Source organism: Phalacrocorax aristotelis, chromosome 1 (assembly GCF_949628215.1).
Source record: "Phalacrocorax aristotelis chromosome 1, bGulAri2.1, whole genome shotgun sequence".
Lineage (NCBI taxonomy): Eukaryota > Metazoa > Chordata > Aves > Suliformes > Phalacrocoracidae > Phalacrocorax > Phalacrocorax aristotelis.
The window spans coordinates 32758229-32780140 of NC_134276.1; the positions used below are offsets into that span (position 1 = coordinate 32758229).

At 39.4% G+C, this 21912-nt stretch overlaps 1 protein-coding gene across 1 annotated transcript in view; it reads right to left on the minus strand.

The window, feature by feature from the left end:
• Window positions 1-483: 483 nt before the first annotated feature.
• COG3 (component of oligomeric golgi complex 3) overlaps window positions 484-21912 on the minus strand; it is a 34088-nt gene continuing 12659 nt past the window's right edge. The window contains 11 exon segments of the mRNA XM_075087113.1: window positions 484-2649; window positions 3862-3960; window positions 4873-5000; window positions 6676-6751; window positions 7959-8093; window positions 8193-8281; window positions 10596-10716; window positions 14177-14266; window positions 15857-15981; window positions 18027-18132; window positions 20535-20695. Of these exon segments, the coding sequence (XP_074943214.1) occupies window positions 2620-2649; window positions 3862-3960; window positions 4873-5000; window positions 6676-6751; window positions 7959-8093; window positions 8193-8281; window positions 10596-10716; window positions 14177-14266; window positions 15857-15981; window positions 18027-18132; window positions 20535-20695 (1160 nt within the window). The 3' untranslated portion in view covers window positions 484-2619.

The following is a 21912-nucleotide window of genomic DNA, read 5'->3' on the forward strand; positions in this document are numbered from 1 at the left end:
ATTCGCTTCATTTATGAGACACAGTCCAAAGGCCCAAACCTTTTCAGGAGGCTCCAAGCACCTGGGAAGCAATGGTCGCACGTCGCTGCCCCATACCAGTCAGCGAGAAGCTGAGTTCCATAAGAAAGGAGCGTTTTCCCTCAGGTTAGTTCACGCACATGACATTGTCAAAGCCAGAGGGTGAAGGGAAGCTTCACCATGACATTACAGGGGACAAACCACAAGCCTCTGGATGACGGGTTTCTACCATACCAAGGGCCAGAAGAACAGTATGTGGTAATGAGAAACTATGGGTAGGTGAGTCTGTGAGTAACCAGGCAACAAGAACAGCTATCAAATAAAATAATCCTTGTGATTTCTGCCACCAGCTCCCAAGTTGTCTCTTAGGAAAAGCCAACAAGTTAAAATATGTTCTTGTATTACAGTTGTAGTTTCTTCCCCCTAACAAAATTGCAAGCAAAGAGACCATTTACTCACACAAGATCGTTTGTCAGTAAAGAAAATACAAATTTACTTTTATTATAACCATAAAGAGGCATTACTTTAGCAATTAGCTGTACATTCAGCACTCAGGTATACATCTGTGCTAAACAAAGTCAATTCTCTCTGCTAAAAAAAGAACATTTCTTCTCAGCGACGCACTGCCTGTGCTTACAGGATGTTTATTGTCTCTGTATTACAGTTATCTTGACAGACAAGCCTCAGATTACAGAATAAAGCTTTACTCTTGGACCAAAATAGGTGGCAACATTTTTATTTAAAAAAATTAAAAAGAGCAAGTTTCTAGTCAGATAATATAAAGCATCTTAAATTAATCTTTTGAAAGTATTTACACTATTTGTAAACGTAAATATCTGAAACTGTACATGTTTAAACAAATGTTTGTTCAGCAAACAGGCTGTATAAACTGGTTGCTCTTCTTATCCTTCAGCCCGCTGTCCTAGAGCTGTCTGGGTGCTCCAAGAGAGGGAAGATCCCAAGCACAAGAACAACTACTGCAATGGTTTTCCCTTCACGTCTTTTTCTGTACAATATCTGTATTAAGTAAGTCCTAACTCTGTACAGCAACCACGCAGTCCTGTAAAGCTTTATAAAAAACAAATATACATATATTACAATGCACTGGACATTATTTTACAGCCTGTATTTCTACATAAGTAAAAAGAAAGGGCAAGTTTTCTTCCTCATTAGTTCCGTTAGTTAATTTTTAAGGAGTCATGTAAGGTCCTATAAGTACCATTTGTGTACCTCCGCACCACCGCTGCAACACTTCTCGTGGTAGCTTTAAATCCTACCACCTTAGTCTCCAGCCACATGATTTGTAACAAGAAAATTATTAAATCAAAACACCACTGATGTGCCTGGAAATTTCTACATACTTAAAACTACACAACAGGTTTTATAAATAAGTTAAAAATCTGCCACGTGAGTCATTTTCTTTTGCAGTGCTGCACAATGAGGACTGAACCACTGAGACACCCTGAAGCTGCTTGTAATGTTTCATTCGAGTAACGGCCGAGTGTTTAGAGTTCCACTTGCTGAAATAATGACCAGCTGATGCACACCGAACACCACGCGTTGTTTACCAGTTACCGAGTACTTATCCCGTTTACCATCCTGATATGACAAGTTTGCACATTCAGTTTCTGGCATCCACACACACCCTTACTAGCACCTACTCCGACACACAGAGGCTGTACAAGTTCCAGTCCCAGTCCCCACTTTAAACAACCACCATTTAATCTTGCGCAAGGCAAAAAAAACCGGCTCTAACCTAAAACTAAATACCTGAGAATCTCAATGCTAAGTTTTGCTGTAAAGCATCTGAAAATACACAGTTCCCTCAGAAACAAGAGAAATTATATTGCACAGCTTTCCATTGCAAACCCCGAGGAACTGAGATTCTTTACACGGAGGAAGGTTAGAGCATAAAACTTCAGGTCAGACCTCACAGCTCCCCATCGCAACAGTGTAAGAAAAACAGCACATCCAGTGTTTCAAGAAATGCTGCACATGCAGAAAATGAAGTTTTCCCAGCTAAGAACCTCTGAATTATGTTCCTCTGAATTATGTTCAAGCACGTGGTGGATTACCAGAATTTCTGGGGCAGTTAAAGAAAAATTGGAGCATGCCTGCTTAAGTCAAATTGTCATACCATTGGCTTTAACTCCAAGCCTCACAAATACCTATCACCGCTCCCATTTGATTCCCTGTGCTTTATCTCCAGTGTGTCTTTGAAAGCACAGCTTTTCACTGCATACACATCAGCTTATTAAAGAAAAGCAAGACAGGCTTTACATAAAAACAAAGAAACCAGGATTTCAGCTTTGAAAACATCTGGATAAGGCAGTAACTGAGTTTCCATAAGAGCGATCAGCAAAGGGGTTTTTGTTTTGTTTTCTTCCCCTGCCCCCCACTTCTCAAGCCAACGAACAGGAATACCTTTAATGTTTTTTTTTTCTTTTTTTTTTCCTAAAACAGGGTTAAGCAGCCTGGGTAGTTTTGATGCCGACTGGACTGCACAGTGGGATCCTTCGTTTACTTCAAGCAAACTTCTTCACTTTCCCTTCACTGCCTGGCGTTCAACTAAAGCTTATTTCAGGCAGCCTCACTGTTTGGCTACTTGGACATCGATAAAAGTAAGTTCACCTGAAAGATGAGAAGAAAGCTTACATTAGAGCAGCTAAATTTCAGAATTTATGTCTTATATTTTAACCTTTAAACAGGATTCCCAGGAAGCATATAGTCTTAGACCAATCAGAAGACAGCTACAAAACAACTGGCCAAAATTTCCAGTCAAATGCCTACTCACAGCCTTTTTAAAATGCAATTGTTGACCATGTTACTAGTCACTTCAGCAGTCACAACAACCTACTGCGTCAAAGTTTCTAAGACGACTTCATGCTTTCTCAAGGAATTCCAAAAAGATACGCGCACTGGCGAAAAATGTTAACGTTCATCTTAGATATCTGAAACACATTTGGGATCCTCTGCAATACTTATTTCCCCACAGATTACAATACGGTTTCCCATACACTTCAGTTTGTAGAAGTGATCCTAAACAACTAGGGGAAGCCACCTCCTCTAGGATATCCCCACCTCCTTCCAGTGCAGCACTCCCACTCTGTGCTCCAGGTTACTCACCACACATCCCTGTGGCCACATTCACTGCAGGCAACGTCCTCTAATCCGTAAACTAGATGATCTGTTTAAATATTGGCATCCTGGGATAATCACAATTCTATCCACATTCCCTGGACCACTAAGGTCAAAGCAAGATTTTTTCCAAAACCTACTTGGTTTCTGTCAGAGCATCCTAATGCAGAGAATTCTTAATCCCAATCATCTGAGACTAAAGACTTTATCATGTAGGGTTACATTTCCGCAAATATCTGCACATTTTCCCAATGCAGTTTACTTCAAATGAACCCTTGCAATTCTTTCTCATGCTTTCTAAATGTAAAAAGTTGCTCCTTCTTGTACTTGTCAAAAGCAAGACTGCCTTCACACGCAAAGGCTTTTTTAAAGTATTCACTAAACTTGATATTTCCCCGAAAAGACAATGCCCAGAAATGGCAAGACTCTACCATGATGTTGTACAATTCAATACCCAGCAACATCAATCACCACCCTCAGTTTAACAACTCTATTGGATATTCATTAAAAAAAAACCCAAACAAAACCCCCTTTTAGCTGAGAGCCTAGATTTAGATGAAGCCCTGAGTTTAACCATCCAGGACTAAGAGGGATAACAAATAAATAAGGATTCTGAAGACTGAAAATACTAAAAATGAACAATTAATGTTTAAAAAAGCCAGTCACATGAACGAGCAACTGATAAAACAGGGAGCATCAATATACCTGTTCCATTGAAGGACAAGCTATGATCTGGAGATCTTCATTACTAAATTCTTCCTTTAATAAAGCATGGAGTTTCTGGAACATTTGCTGAATGTTATTCTTTTAAAGGAAAGAAGAAAAAACTCAGTGTTGAAAGAAACACAACATCCCATCTCAAACATGAACCAGAATAAGCACGATGTACATGGAATAGCTACTGAAGTGACCACGTAGGGAGAAGCAGTCCAGCTTTAAGAGCTTTTCTTTTAAAACAAGCCCCGAAACAGCCACAAGGAACCCATGTTGGCTGTGGCAGAAAAACTTCTGCTCAGATGTGCTAAGTTGAAACACCGAGTCCTACAGACTTAACCTGGAAGCTTAAAACTCAAGCTTAGCTCTTTCTGGCAGGTTTACAGTGGGTGTCCCATTGAATCGGTATCATTCTCTCCACCTCCAGCACTTCTGCCCGTGCATAACTGACCAAGCCGTACTGGTTTTGTCTGGAACAGAGTTAATTTTCTTTACAGTAGCTCATATGGTGCTGACTGGAAGGTGCGCAGAATGAACAGAACCAGTTGCTTCCCTGTAACGTCTGTGTTGTGTAGGCTGAGCACAATGGAGAGCAGGACGACTTTTTTTTTTTGTTAAGCTTAAACATATCATTATAAAACATATTAGATTTTTTTTTAAAAAAAATTTCACTTCAACAGGCTTCTCAGATCAGGGATACCACATTGACTGTAAAAGTCTGTTCACTATTGCATGTGCATGGTATTTGTCACATGTTTACTGACTGGGTTGGTAGCCTAGAATAACTCCACAGACATACAGGTATGTGTATGTACGTGTGTCTGAATATACACACTTACAAATATATGCATACATACATTTATATAGACATATTATACATATAACCATACACACGCAGAAATATAAGGTGAACAATCCCACAAAATGTGTTTAAAGCCTTTAACTAAACAAAGACCCAACACCTATAGGATAACAGGCTGAAGTACATCTAGCAATACTCACCCTGACTGGCTTAAACAAGATTAATTCTGTGTCTTTATTGGACAAGTATAATGACATGCTTCGTAACGTTGACGGCAGCTTTGTTTTTATTGTCTTGTAAGTGGAAGAGACCAGATCGTTGATCTTTGCTGAAAGTAAAAGAAAACATGCTTACCAGACTAAAATGGCATTCTTCTAGTTGAGATCTACACTCTAGAATATCACCTCAGCTTTACTGCGGCTGATCGTAACCACAGGGTTGAGTGAAAGGGAAAGAGGGAGTGACTGGGCTGTGCAGAATCAACCCATCGTATGACCACAACATGCCAGACAAGACTTTTCTTTTAGGACCTACTCAAGACATCAGCCCCTCTTTCCCTGCAGAAAATGCATCCGACACATTTCTGCAAGCTGCCGCATCCTCCTGAGGTTCCTGAAGTTACAGCCTTCCAACAGCACCAAAGTTCCACATAGGCTCCCTCCCAGAAAACTCACCTGGAAAAGAAACTGCTAGGAAATAAACAGTGCTAGTAAAGAGACCAGCAGATGACAAATTCTCCTTACTGACTGCAGGCCATGTCTGTAAGAAGAAAGGCTGCACAGCCATCTGGATTTGAATCAACCAGACAGGAATCCTCTCTCGGACAAGATCCTCTTTCTTTACTGCTAGGTATTTAAATAATTTTACTTAATGATCTTTGCTTAAAGGGCAGGGGAAAAATATGTTTTGTAGCTTTGAAGTAACAAAGTTAATACACTATGTTTATTTTTGTTCCCTCAATTCTACTCTATCTAATTTTCTGCCTACTCCTGCTTCCCAGACAAATGACTCCAAGAAACAGCAGAAGCTCTGCCTCGGTCTGCCTCTACACACATAATTATCTCCAAACAAACATTAAAAATACTCCTGAAGAAGCAGGAGATGTTAAGCAGAAGCTCGAGTTAGCCTTTCACAGTGTCTGACCCATTGAGCAGCACTGAATTATGAATGAACGTGGCTGGCTTTGCATTTTAAGAACACGACGCAACAGAAGGTTCCAACGTATGAATTGGAATAATCACATTTCTCAGTGTCACCCACAAGCACAACTTTGTAATTGGAAGAGCTAAACAACTCAGGAACATCTAAAAGATTCCAAATGTTCCTATGAAGCCTTCATATTTGACTTCTTAAGGAGAGGGAAACAAAGCTGAATTCCATTTTTGCATACTGACAGGAAAACTGGAAAGGAAGTAGATACCAAACACGCAAACAATAAAAGCTTCAATGCAGAGTCATTTTCTCCTACCAAAGCAAAATCTTCATTTTAACGTAATCAAATAATTCCTCAAGCACATTCCGTATACACTTGCAGAAAAGCTGTTTTCATGCAAGAACAGTCACAGCTTGAGAAATACTTGTCATTCATGTACTGCACCAATTAAATAGATATCCTGAAGTTTGTCATGTTTTGATTTAGAGGTATCTTAAGACATTTAAACCAGCACACAGGTAAAAATGGCAGCCAGGATTTTCAAGAAAAAGGTAGACAGCTCTTATGTACATAGAATTTTTCCAAATCAATCACAATCTCACAGTCCAAATTAATCAGGCCAGCTTTTCAGATTCCTATGTTTTGGAAGTCAGGCACAGAGAAAAATGACATTCTGAAATACCTGAGCCCTATATAATGCAGCTTACATTGCTCTACCAAAAATGGTGAATGGAAAGGGTCTTTTTCTCCATTTGATGAAGGGTTTTTAGAAGTCTTAAAGTAGTAAATGATCACAGCTTTATTAGCCTACAAGCACCTCAGAGGTAACACGAATATAAAACAAAAATACCTGGTTGCGCCCAAGGTTGCTGCGAAAGGCTGTACTTGGGACCTCCTTGAGTGGCCATTGTTTTTAAAGCAGCTACCTAAAACAAGTACAATCAACAAAATTATGTTTCTTTCAGTCAAATTCACAACAGAGTGGCCAAGTACCAATTGCACATGTCCCTTAGATACTGCAGTGTACGGAACCTCCCCTGCTCGCTCTTTCCTATGCCCTGACTTAAAAACACACAGGGGAAGCAGCTTGACAGATACATAATTCAAAATTACAACCATGATCATTTCTTGGAAGTAAAATTCAAAATGAGATTAAATTTACAAAGACACTTGGGCACCTAAGGATACAAAACCTCAAAAGATATTTATACTTAAGCAGGTTAGTCAAACTCCTCAAATTCCCAGTGAATCGTTAGGATCACTTGGACAATCTATCAATCTCACTGGTTACCCACCCATATTTTAGGCACGCCACTGTCCCCTCACCCCAGCATGACAGGCACCAGTGAATTCAATACTGTAATCTTCCAAATTCTCAAAAACCAGCAGCTGGGGTATTTGTGATGTCCATGCAATGCCGTAGCCCCAGCTTCTGAGATGTCATTCCACTTATTCTCAGTGCATTAGGATCCACATCTCACACTTCATTTTCCAGAAGTAACAGATCCTGCTGTGTGGTTTTCTCATGATGCCTAGAAATCCTAAGCTCTAGAGCAGGTGTATTGTAACAAGACATCTTTCTTGTTCCTAACCCCTAGAATGCCTAACCCTTCTGACCAACTTTTATCAGGAATTTCTGTCACAAACAGGACTTGGGAGGGAAGTCCTGCTCAGCAAGCACCTCACCAGTGTAAAATCTACTGAGAACAGAAACTTTTAATTAACACGTCACAGCCATACTCTAAGACCTCCCTCAAGAACACGCATAACCCAAGATCGTTTTTGAAGGCTCACAAATTCAGTCAAGGTAGGAGTTCCCCTGCAAACAGAAGAAGCTCCTGCCAACTTTCACAGGCCTGTTTCAACTCAATGAAACATTCATGCTTCTTAATCAAAGAGCGTAAGGGTTGCTTTCAAAAAGCAAACTATGTCACGTTCCTTTAACCCGTTAATCTCAAAAATGCCCAGAAAATTGTTGTTGGAACTTAAAGGGAAGCACAACCTTGTAATGGGAAATGCCATCGTCTTCAGCTGATCAGACAGAACTAGCAGCTTCTACACCCAATTTAAGTACTAATTCCCTTGTCCTACTGGTATTTCGGTTAGGTTAACGAACATAAAACATGTTTGTACCTTTGTCATGAATTCCTCCAGCTGTTCTATAAACTGTTTGGTTTGTTGATGAATAAACTGCTCACAAGCCGATTTCAGATGACGATCTACATCTTTCTTAGAGTCGATATAATGCTCTCTGATTTCTGGAGTACCCTTGAACAGAAGACAACAATTCTCTCGTTTTTATTTGCCAGAGATCACCACCCACTTACATGACCCAATTTTTCTTAATACAGTAAGACTCCGTATTACCTCCAGTAAGAACTGTATCAAGGCGTTGTTGCTGTTTAGTCTAAAAAATCTTGAAACTGCCTTAGGGTTCAGGATTTTAAATGCTGCATCTGTGAATCAGAAATTCACTCACGCTGTAAGTCAATGGGATTCAGCTCCAGGAAGTAAAAACTTTAATAATAAACATAAAAAATGGCCTATCATGATTAGGACTGTAACATTAATGATTCCACTACCACTAGGTGTGGATGCACAAGTGCACATGCATGGAAGCACACAAAGCTCGATCCACTATTTTTTAATTGCACCTATGGTAAACCTGAATCTAATAGTTGCAAAGTCTAAACAGATGAATACATTACCTGAACCTAACAAATGACTGATACTAGCTGTAATGCTATCAGCACGCAAATTGTGTGAGCTCTTTTCCTTTTGTAACTATATCTACAAGTGAAAGACTTTTACATAAGCTCTGTAGTTAAGCATTTACAAACAATATGCAGAATTTTGCCCACATTGTCTGGGAAAACCAAGTATCGTTGCATAAAGTAACTTAGAACTGTCACTCTTTCCCTCTGTGATTAATTATTTTAGGTAGGACTAAACAAAATATTGAGGTTGATACACACTCATGTTCATGGTCTCTACAGAATTCCCAAGAACGGAAAGCAACGACGTCTGTAATTAAGACAAGATACTGAAATTATTCCTATAGTGTTAGCAGGAGGTTGTCAACCTGAAATCTAGTCAAATTGGGAAAAAGAAAATTATCACTTCAGTTTCAATATGGCTTATTGCCCTAATGTCATTCATTTATCATCCTACACATCCATCTGCTTTTTTTTTCTCATTTCAAAAGCAATTCTGTGCTCCTCTTGCTGTATAAAACAATGTGAGGGAAACAAGACGTAAGAGTTAAAGAAGTGCCACCAAAGGCATTAAACAAAGAGGGAGTACAAGGTATGTAGGCATGTAGGTTTTGCACTGAACTAAGAATCTGCTCTCCTATGCAGTTAAAGGAGTCCACAGAGAAGGATTCATTTTGTTCTCTGAATTATTTCCCAGAAACTTCACTGACTCCAAAAAAAGCCTAAGTTCTTGATTAGAAACCGATGAGCTACTCAGCATGGAAGTTACTTCTCCCCGCTGTATACTTCAGTTACACGAACCTTAGCATTTCACTGCTTTAAAAAAACAAATTAGATGGAAGCATGACTTTTACATTAAGCAGTGTCCCTTTGTCTATAAATCCCAGATTAAATCTTACATCTATGTGCAGAAAGCTTGGCTAAAACACAGTAAAACTCCTATTAGCCATGTAATTTTCCTTCTACAGCTCATCCCAAATATAAAAGCCCTACTGGCCTGTGCTACACTACATTAGGAATTACACGCAATGTACACCTTTTTAACACCACTGCCACCACCCAATATAAAGAAAGTGTTTTCCATTACTTACCACCACCACCTGCAAAGCACTAGCTGGCACAAAAATTTATTCAATTAAATGAAGACTGAGAACAAACTTGTGTGTCAGCCAGGACAAGACACCAAAAGGATGTATTTGCCCTTTAACCTCCAGTCAACTAGAAACTACTCAACAGGTCGGAGGTTTCATTGATGTTCAAATGCAACAGGCGAAATGGTTAGTGTAAGAATTGCTTGCTTCAGAGTTAAACAATAGCATATTAGATGGCAGGAAAGAGAAGTTATTTCTTCAGCTTACTCTTCTGGAAGGGAAGGGGAGAAATCTGACATGCTTCCAATTATTTTCCCATTATCTGTATAAACTTGACAAGTGCATGACAGTTCATTTTTGTACTGAAAAGTTTTTTTCTGCATTCTACAAAGGAACTATAGAACAATTTTAAAAATCATGACCATGGCTACTACTCTTTATTTTCCCTTCCTACAACACACACAGTTGCTACATAAAATTATTCAACAATACTGCTGATTGAACTTGCAATATAAGAAACCTTTTCCTAAACAATACTTCACAGAACTGTCTAGGAGATCTTAATTTCTTCTAGACGAGTCAACTATTGTTAAATTCACCCGTTAAACAACAGTAACAAAAGACATTCCTTTAAAGGGTCAGAAAAGGGGAAAGACCTCTCTGTGCAACAGAAACGTAGATTATTTAGCTGTTCTTAAAAAGGACTGTATAAATAAGTTAGGTCAGCAGCAAAAAGCAGTCAAATGTATTTCATACAAAGAAAAAATAAAGAATGTTAGATACATCTTAAATCGCCCTGAATAAGAGAAAGGTTTTACATTTTTCAGAGAAGATAAGAACAAAGCAAGAGATTAGAACAAGCGAACAGGTCATTGCAAGTGAACATAAAATAAACCTAGAACTTTTGCCAGCACATTAAGGGAGGATAAACCCATCCCGTTCTGTAACCAGCAACTGTTTAGTACCTCTAGTTTTCTTAAGGTCCAGGGAAATTTCCTTAATGGTGAAATCAGTGTGGAAAGGAGCGATTTGTTCACGAAGAATCAAAAGGTGTTTTATTAAGAAAAGCTGTCCATCAACCTGGGTCTACAGCACAAGAGAAAGAACATGCGTTACATGTAAAAAAACCCAATTAAACGAAAAGTTTCAACACCTCCACTTCTATTAGTTACTTCCTATAATAAAATTAATACTAATAATCTTACTAACAAGCTTTTTCCATTAGTCTGTAGTACCATTAACTACACTCCGGGATCAAGAAATCCCACTTCTGTACTGTTCCTAACACATCGCTCTACAGAAGCAGACTTTATTGACCTTTCTTAGAAGAGTTAGATTTCACAGCTATATTACTAAGTGTCCACATTAGGTACAGGTATCCATTATTTAAAAGATACAAACTTACTCTTCATAAGAGACAGGAATTATTTCACGTCATTCTTATGATTTATAATTAAAAAACATAAGGTTCTAGAATTTTTTTAATCACTACGATGACTAGAAAAAGCCACACAGATAATCAAGGTTATTACAGAAACATTAATGGTGCCACTGTACAAAGGTCTTACGAAGCATTTTTCTCATCTCATTAAATGCAAAGCAAAGATACAAAGAATAAAACAAGGCCATGTTCATACCACCAAGGCGATCAGTTTTGCACTGCTTGTTATTTTAGCTATGTGCTCTATACTGCATGCTGCTTTTAATCTTTGAATTTCATGGCTCATTGAGGTAAATGGAACAGGACCCAAGAATTCAAATTGCTATTGCAAGCTGGAAAGGAACTTTCCTTGATATAGTATTAGATAAAATACTAAAGAAGAAATTCGTTTTAAATCTGCAGTTTTATCAAATAGAAATGTTTAGTAAAAATAAATGGTGGCAGGGTTTCTTGATTTTTATTTTGTTCTTATGCACAATTTCACCAGATAATGTTAAATTAACACACATTAAGAACCAAGTGGAACAGACGGAAGTCCTTGCCTAACCTAACTAGGGCTCACTGCAGGATCAGTTTCGTTCTCTGCAATACTTTAAGTCAATGCTGACCCATTACACAGTGCTGGAATGGATAATTAACTGTAGAACTCTGAAATCATTACATAGTTAAGACCAGTTGTTCTTGGGGTACCCAGCCCCTTGAGCTGGAAGACAGGGATGGGAAGCAAAATGAAGCCCCCATAAACCAAGGGGAAATGGTTAGTGACCTGCTACACCACTTAAACACTCACACGTCTATGGGGCTGGATGGGATCCACCCAAGCGTACTGAGGGCACTGGCAGAAGTGCTCACCAAGCCACTCTCCATTTAACAGCAGTCCTGGCTAACTGGGGAGGTCCCAGATGACTGGAGGCTTGCCAATGTGATGCTCATCTACAAGAAGGGCCAGAAGGAAGATCAAGGGAACTAGAGCCGGTCAGCCTGACCTTGGTGCTAGGGAAGGTTATGGAGCGGTTCATCCTGAGTGCACTCACCAGGCAAATGCAGGAGAAGCAGGGGATCAGGCCCAGCCAGCATGGGTTCATGAGAGGCAGGTCCTGCCTGACCAGCCTGATCTCCTTCTATGACCAGGTGACCCACCTAGTGGATGAGGGAAAGGCTGTGGATGTTGTCTACACCTGGACTTCAGCAAAGCCTTTGACACTGTCTCCCACAGCATCCCGCTAGAGAAACTGGCAGCTCATGGCTTGGACGCATGCACTCTTTGCTGGGTAAAAAACTGGCTGGATTGCCAAGCCCAGAGAGTTGCAGCAAACAGAGCTAAAATCCAGTTGGTGGCCGGTCATGAGCGGGGTTCCACAGGGCTCAGTTCTGGGGCCAGTTCTGTTCCATATCTTTTATCAACTATCTGGATGAGGGGATTGAGTTCACCCTCAGTAAGTCTGCAGATGACACCAAGTTGGGAAGGAGTGTTGATTGCTCGAGGGTAGGAAGGCTCTGCAGAGGGATCTAGATAGGCTGGATTGATGGGCCAAGGCCAACTGTATGAGGTTTAACAAGGTCAAGTGCCAGGTCTTGTACTTGGGTCACAACAACCCCATGCAACGCTACAGGCTTGGGGAAGAGTGGCTGGAAAGCTGCCCAGCAGAGAAGGACCTGGGGGTGCTGGCTGACAGCCGGCTGAACATGAGCCAGCAGTGTGCCCAGGTGGCCAGGAAGGCCAACTGCATCCTGGCTTGTATCGGGAATAGCGTGGCCAGCAGGAGTAGGGAGGTGATTGTGCCCCTGTACTCAGCACTGGTGAGGCCGCACCTCAAGTAGTGTGCAGTTTTGGGCCCCTCACTATAAGACAGACCTCAACTTGCTGGAGCGTGTCCAGAGAAGGGCAATGAAGCTGGTGAAGGGTCTGCAGAGCAAGTCTCATGAGGAGAGGTTGAAGGAACTGGGGTTGTTTAGTCTGCAAAAGAGGAGGCTGAGGGGAGATCTTATTCTCTACAACTACCTGAAATGAGGTTGTAGTGAGGTGGGTGTTGGTCTCTTTTCCCAAGTAACTAGCGATAGGACAAGAGGGAATGGCCCCAGGTTGCCCCAAGGGAGGTTTAGATTGGGTATTAGGAAAAATCTCTTTAATCAGGCATTGGAACAGGCTGCACAGGCCGGTGGTTGAGTCATCATCCTTGGAGGTATTTAAAAGTCATGTAGATGCAGTGCTTAGGGACAGGATTTAGTGGTGGACTTGGCAGTGCTGGGTTAACAGTTAGACTCAATGACCTTAAAGGTCCTTTCCAACCTAAATGATTCTATACGAAATAGTTATCTGCTCAAGCTAGAAGGAAACACGGTTTGAATTTCTTTTTAAAGATACTACACTTAACGGATACTTACAGTCAAAAGAAAGACTTTAAAACAGTTTTTTTTTCATTACGAAATATCTACTGCTTATAGAAATCAAAAAATTCTAGCCTACGAAGACTTCCGGGTTTTTTTGTTGTTGTTTTGTTTTAAATTCAATTCCTGGCTGTTACGAATTAGCAAAACACTACAGCATTTGTATTAAAGGAACTGCAACAGGAAAAAGGAATGTTTACTCCAACTACTTGAAGTAACACTTTAAGGTTAAAATGACTTGATGAAACTGCATGGAATTCTGAGTAACACATCAGATCAAACCTTTTGATTACAGACAGTTCTGAGTGGAGAGTACTTAATAACTCTTCCCAGTGAATACTTAGAATTTTGAAAATTCAAACAATGGATGCAGAGAAAAAAAGAGTAACAGGCAATGAAAACAAATATAGGGAGCAAAGACTTCTAGCAGCATTTTTCTTTAGGTATCACTTGATTGAATTCACATGAGCTAGAGCAGCCTGTAAACACGATTGCTACGATTTGTATTCCACCTTTTCAGAGAGGCTAGCGTGTGAATCATTATCTTTGCTTTACAATACATTAACTGTAACTAAAAGCTGGCAAATCCATCAGGTCTCTGGGGGCAGAGAAACATGCTTTCACTGAGATTTCAGTAGGATTCTGAACAACTGCTTCATGGCTGGAGATACGGCGGGGGGGTGGGGACGAAATCATACCCAAAGCACAGGTTCTGACCTTGTTTTTGCTGATAGAATCAGCAGCTCCCAGCAGCGAGTGGATGCAGGCAGATAAGGCCTCTTGCGATAATCCCTGAAACACTGCCCTCTGCAGGGAAGACGAAATCAGACCAAAAAAACGTGTTAACAAAGCTTAAGCAGAATTTAAGAGTTGTAGCTTGTGCAGGATGTGCTTGCCAGCACACAGAACTCTAGGCTGGTTAGCTGCAAACGTGTCATCTAAACGCACTAAGACACGATTGAGCTTTCATACATAAAAGTTTGCTACGGCACTTAGACTGGATACAGGTACACATCCAAGCGTGCCCTGTTCACCTCCTGGCTCTGATTTTGCCCCTGGGTAGTGACACCTAATGCATTCGGAGCTAACGGCTTGAACCATGCTTGTTGGGTAACCTGACTAGACACTTCACGTGTCAGGGTAACTACCTCTGTGTGCAATTTATACTTGCAACAGACATGAGATCATTCCAGTGAGCTTAACCTCAGGCAAACTCAAATTACCTCACTTTTGCACCAGGTTAATAAACAAACATGACAGCTGCCATGGCCCAGGTGACACAGAGTAACTCGATCATACAGCTGAGCTAGGCATAGGAGCACAGCTTGCCTCCACCAGCACTCCAATGTAGTACATGACAGCCCTGAATGCCCTAAGATTTGCCAGTGCCACTTCATTCATGTCTTCTCCTATCTACCGAGTGCATGCAAGGCATACCGGTTCTGCTAGAATATCTCAGTGAAAAAATAAATCACTGTGCAGACACACTATAAATAAGCCTTGCAAACAACACAAAAACGACCTCATCTCCAAAGGTTGAGCTGAAAACAAGGGCAAATACTCATTTATCTTTAATGAGATTGATATATTAAGCAATAAAGTATTAATATTTTTCAGCTTCTTTTTAAGAAATAACATCTTGGTAGCAGTTTCACATAACACAAAGATATTTTTGAAATGCATTAAATAAAGATACAACACGTACAGAAAAGCAAAAACACTCACATTATGTTTCTCAGAGACTTATTAGCCTTCTATGCTATTAGGTGACAGACGTAAATCAGACTCTAAAGGGCAAGTCTCAAAATACTTGTGAAGTAAACACCGCTTTTGTTTGTTAGACAAAGATTCCTACTGTCTTAAACTTTGGAAACGTCTCCCGCATTTTGGAAGGTGAAAAGATGTGCCACAAAACATTTTTGAGCACATTTCCAAAATGTAGATGTAGTAGAGTCAGCATTTTTAAGTCCAGAAACATCACCTTGTCTGATGTCCTGCAAAGGACAGAGCAAGAAACACATTCTCCCAGTAGTTTCAGCAATAAGATCATTCTCTATAATCAACCCAGAACTTTCTATTCTTTTGTGTCCTATTCACACCTCAACTTTGGTGCAATAAGTATCTTGAGCATCAGACACTGAAGTATTTCTATAATAGCAAAAACAATAGACGTACAAACCAGTGCCTCTTTTCTAATTCTACAAATACAAAATTGTCTTGGAAATTATGATCTAAATTTGTCAGTTCACTTGTTTTACATAAAGATAGCAGCAAAAAGAACAAGAGATAACAGAGGTCAGTAATTGTCCATTCCTAATTTACATTACAATATTTAGACATGGTGCTACACAATTCTAGCTTCACTTAAAAAAATTAGATAAAGAAATTTTTGCATACGTCTATACATCTGTACAGTTTGGAGAGACACACTAGAGTCCTTCTGACAGTAGGATACCACATTCCATGCAGATCTGCTGGTGAAATCGTTGTCTGGTGCCTGGGATTAAGGGATTCTGCTGAACCTGTTTAAAAGTAAAATACACACATGAAAAAGTTGCCCATCTGCCCTTTTGACTGAAGGAGACTGCAGTATCGACTGCCTTTATACTGACTCCGCAGTGATAAGACACATTTTATTGCACCCAAACATATTAGGTTTTTGTCTTCCTGCTGAGCAGGTGAGTACTAGATTTCCGATGTGTACAGAGCGCATGGCTGTGAGACATGAGTTGGCTTTCAGGGATGGCCCAGCTCGACCTTTTTTAAAGAGTTTAGTTTTACAAGCATGTCTCCAATGAAAATCCCACCCCCGCACTTAGCTCAACAGCTGAAATGATCAAACAATTACTGGGAAAAAAGCATACAAGAAAAAAAAATGGTCAAGATCAGGGAACTACAAGAGATACTCAGAAAAAAAAAAAGACAACCAAAAACAGGAAAAAAACATTCCATCACTTTTACTTCTTCAATGCTTTCCTTCTTTGTTTTCTGCTGAGGATAATCCTACATGGATTAAACAGTTGCAGAAAGTGTAGGGTTTAAACATCATGTTAATAACCACAAAAATAATGGTAAAACCAGTTTTGTCATGAGGAGGTTGTATTCATAAAAAAGTATTCATAAAAAAGGTTACCTCCTGGGTAACCTTTGTAATTCTGTACACTCAAAATGGATTTTCACAGCACCTGATGGACAGAAGTCTTGTATTATTTTCATTTTGTCCTTAAATCCTAGGAAACAGCTGAGACAATAGCATCAGGACTCTGATTCCAATTAGCACTCAAGAAAAAGTAAAATTTTTAGGTTTTACCTAATGATGGAATTAGCACTTGTGATGTGTTTATGTCATCAGTGCAGGAATTGTCTAAAATAATTCAGCAATATCTTCTACCTTTCGCAACAATAAATGTATTGTCACAGTAACTAGAAGGCCTGTAAGACCTCAGCTGTCAGTTTGAGGTTCCTAGGCTATTTATTAGTCACTTCAGCTACTCCTGTGGGCACTGATAATGGGGGAGACACACCTTTGAAGGGCAAATAATCCCAATTATCTCAGACACTTATCTTCAAATTACACCATATAGGTTCCTTCCACCTCCTGAATGCAGGTGGGATTTACAGGACTTGTGAACGCCACACACCTGGCTAGAAGCAAGATGAACTCCACTCTCAACAGGATTTGCTGAGTCCAGCTAGAAACAGCCAGAAAGACCTTTGCAGGCCTTGCAAGCTGAAAGCAAGAAACTACCAGGTAATCAAAAAGAATAGGAGAAACAACTGACAAAGAGCTGAGAAAGGTGCTGTTGGGAAAAATAACACTGTACCATTCTCTGAACAATGATAAAATAAAGGGAAAAGTCTATATGGATCTTAGACAAAAATTTAAAGGGTTGTAACACTCAAATGACTGGCATCAAAAAGAGCCACATTTCATGGAATTTGCTTCCAGTTCACTGTAATTTACAGGCACATGGGTCACATATTTAAAGAGTCAAAGACTATATTCTGAATTATTGTAAAGAGCTAAAATTACTAACTGGTTTCAGTAAGTGGAAAGGCATTCAAAGGAAGAAGTTGCCTTCTCAGGTAAAGGCACACACACAAGACACTCCTAGATGCTCAAAGCATTCATTTAAGAGACATGCCTGACACACCAAACCACCTTTCCCATCTTGGCACAGCTAACAAACAGAAGCATCCTTAAGTATACATCCTGATGGCAGAGCTACTTTGCAGTAGAGAATATAGAAGCTCAGTTTTATACAAAGTACTGTAGGTGCTGTCAGGTACAAAAGCAGTTGCTTCACAAAATGCATTTGCACTGGAATCAAAGAAATGCCACCAAAAGAAAAAGATTAAGTTGTTTCACATTCCAAAAAACCCCAAGTTATTAAGAATCCTAATACAAAGTTCACCTAGCAAAATCTCTTATTAATTTCTCTTATGAAATCTCTCTAGGAAAATAACCCTTTAGATACATGGAAGTTTCTCACTGATAGTTCAAGTTAAGCTCATGGTCTCCACAAGCTTTATGCATTTATTTAACAACATGAAATATATTTCATACCAGATTTAACTAAGCTGCAAGAGTCAGGATCTTCTAGCCGGACATCTGAAAACGAAGCTTCAGATGGCAGCTTCTTCTGTTCCTCTTTTAAACTCTGTGCAATTTGCTGCAGAGGAAGATATACCACATTATTTTAATTCTTTTTTTTTTCCTCCGTAATTTAAGCAGCGTTATGCTGCTTTGATTACTATAGAGAAAAGTATACTAAATTGCAAAAGGAGTCAGCTACACTCAGCTCCCAGTGTTTCAAAGACATTAAAAGAGATAAAAACAGATGCTTCCACAACAGTAGCAGAAACATTTCAATAAATAAATCAAACTAAGATTCACAAGTATCACAGATCTGTGTAAAGCACTGTTCTTCCAAGTTTGCCTGTTTCTACTGTTCTCTAAGCAATAACCAGTGAAGTCACCTAGAAAGAGAAGCTCAAAATAGGGGAACCCAGTTCAACACTCACTTGGATTTTATAAAGGTAACTTCTGTGATGGCTTTACTCCTGATATCTGCAGATGGCCCCAAAGTACTCTCTAGTTTATTCCCTGCAGGAGTTCAAGAAAAAGCTTTCCCCTAACATTACTCAACACTTCCATATTTCAAGCTTTTTCACTACTTGGTCTGCTCAAAGCAATGAGAGGCAGCAAGAACAGGCAAAGAACTGCATTAATATTTGAGCAGAACAGCAGAAGAAATATTTCTGCCCTGCGCTTTTAACATTTTAATAATTCATTTACTCAGACAGAAGGTCTCTCTAAATAGCAAGGTTTTGAGGTTTAAAAGCATCAAGTAGCAAAATGAATCTCAAACCAGGCAAAAACTGGAGTCCTACAAGGACACATGAAGAACAGGATCATTTCTTGGTTCAGAATGAACTGTAAAACTCACTTTCTTCTTGTTCCTAACTGAACGGCCATAGGACTCTAGCTAGAAAATAAGGCCCTGTGTAGTCTAAGTATCTGTATTGCTTGCCTAAAAAAGTTATAGCTAACATTAAAAAGTTCTCACAATCATTTTTTTATGCAGTTCTAGTCACACCATTTTAGAAAAAAAACACCAAACCAAACACAACCTGCAATCTTAACAGTTACACTAGTAAAACTTCTGATCACTAGTTGTTCTGAAGAGAGGGATCCCATTCGGCTACGTTTTGAGTGGTGGGCTTCTCAATTGCTATTTTTGCTTTTTCTTCAAAAGCTTATTAGTCCTTAAGCTTTCAGCATAAAAGGCGAGTAATCTACAAACTCACTAGCTTCAGGATTTGTAAATGCTTTCCTAAAAATCTATTAATGTCCCTTCTAATCACCAAAGAATAAACTAATATAATAAAAGCTCTTGACATGTAAAAAGACAAGGTTATAGCAACCTGAGGTCAGTACTAAGAAGTTTCTTGCAGTGTTTGTCTGTTTACAGGCAAGAATGGAACACAATAAGGTACAGTCAATACAATGTTAGTTTCTTCCAGCCCTCAGCAAGATATATATATATATAGCTATAAAGCTGCTCCATTTTATGTGAGTAATGCTCTGACTCTGAAGTCAAACAACAGCTTCTCTACCAAGTGGTCAGCTGCAAGTAAGTCCTACAATTCTCTAAGCACCACCAGCTGTTCTGGTAGATAGATGGAAAGCAGAATAGAGCAATAAAATCTGGATCTTCCCAGTCCATGTCAGAACTGCCATTCTGAATCAGCTCAATCCTTTGACAGCTTGGGCCTTTCATTTTAAAGTGAACGGCAACAGTTATTTTGGGGGGCGGGGGGGCGGGGAATCTTTATTGTGCTTGATCCCTTCCATGCAATGCCACCTTTCAGTTGCATATCAAACACAGTTTGCTTTAGTCAAAAACTAATTTAAAGTCTTTCATCAGCCACTTTTTTCTATGAGTAGTTTTATTCATCAATTCATTCATCAATATAGTATTAACCTTTTATAATAAGTAGAATTAGTTTGATTCTTTTTAACAGTAACATTGACTCAAAGGGCTTGGAACAACTACAAAAACAACTAATACTGATAAGAACTTGCAAAAGGCTACTGGAAACCATTGCTGACATGTTAAATTATCTGAAGGTACAAGCAAGTCGCCCCTCACACTGCCTGTGCATAGTGTACACACATGCATACCAAACACTAGTTAACAAGTAATTTTGAAAACAAACTTGCAGCTAACTGTGCCTAATGCTTCTCTTCAATGCCAGCTCGACTAGAAAATACACTGGATAATACCTACTACTTATGAAAGTAAAAAAAATTTTACTGTTACGAGAGAAAATTTAGAAGCTTCAAGTTTTATCTAACTGTTAACTGTGAGAACTATCACCAGTTTACCGAGTTTGACATCTAGTTTAGGGTCATAATTTAATCAGCAGGTGCCAACTTGATGGTGCCAGTAATCATAAATACACCTAAGAACTGGAAAACCCCATCTGCAAAGCACTATACTGCACAACTGTATATACTGCGTATAAAACCAAAAACAATCAAGGACAATAATAAAAGCTGATGCTATACCTCCATCATTTCCAGCTTGTCAGGATATGCAAGATCGCCCGGAGCAGGCTTGTAGCCTGTGATATCAGTCTGAATGTAAATATGCGTCCTATAGACAAGACGCTCTTGTACATCTTCTAACATCTGCTTGACACCAGCTGCAAATGCACCGAGTTGTTCAGCTGACAAAGGTCAAAAAAAAAAAAAGGTACAAATTTGTTAATTTAATTACAAAACAAGCTTACAGACACAAAAGTTTGAAGTATTGCATATAGAACCATCACAAAACTGGCTTGCTGCAGGTGAAGTCAGACTCTTTGGAACAGCGGCATGCAGACAAATTTATGATGAACAAGGAATTACTGAACTCCATGTTGCAATTGCTTCAGCCCCCCCAAATTTTCATTAGATTGCAAAAATGCAATCTCACACTGATAACATCAGGTGCCATGTTAGAATTAAGCATTCTCATTACTTGAGACCTGGGTACGTCAAGTAACATTTCTGCTTGGACACCAAACCAACGTGCTTTGGTTTTATCATAGCCAACGCCTGCAATGTGACAGCCAAGAGCTGACAAGCTTACTCATCTACCTACCGGGACAGATGATCCAAAGCAGGTCACGTCCAACTTAAGAACTATTGTATCAGCCTGAGTTTAAGTAGTAGAAAGTCACTTCTTAAGATTAGCCAAAAGATTACGCCACCAATTTATTCCTCACCCCCAACAGTGTTACAATTCTACTTCCAGGAAAACGAGCAATTCTTCATTATATTGGCACAGCTTCAGAGACAAAGAGCTACGCTGTGCAATATCCCAGCTACCAAGTACGATTTCTATTTATCGCGTGGGGCAAGACTGTGAAATGATTCCATTATGCATTGGTCATACTAAGGAAATGATACACCAGACTTTTTCCTGATGGTCACCTCACTTCTATGAGACTGAGTTCTGAACACTACCAAAACTCAAAAATCTCTGTCAGCTATGTAACTCCTCTGCTGAAGTTACAGTTTCTAGTGTGGGAAACACTACGTCAAGGAGAATGAAAAAATCTGCATTCCTTTGCTTCATCATCATGTATGCAGAAAGCTCTACACAGATGAGGCATTAGCAGGGCCAAGCAAAGCAATTCATTCATTTGAAAAGTTCATTTAAATCAATCCTGGTGCATGTATATGCACTGGGTGGATGCTTGCTTGCATTTGTAGAATCTAGAGAAAACAGGACTCTAACATCAGTGTATTAATTTAAAGTAAGATATACACAGAAGCATAAATAAAAACCTTTCTATTATAAATGAAAAAAAATTATTTAAAATAACCTTACCTCATCTCATCTTTGACATGTTTAAGACCCATTAGAAAGAAAAAAATCTAGGCAATTTTTGCCTATGCA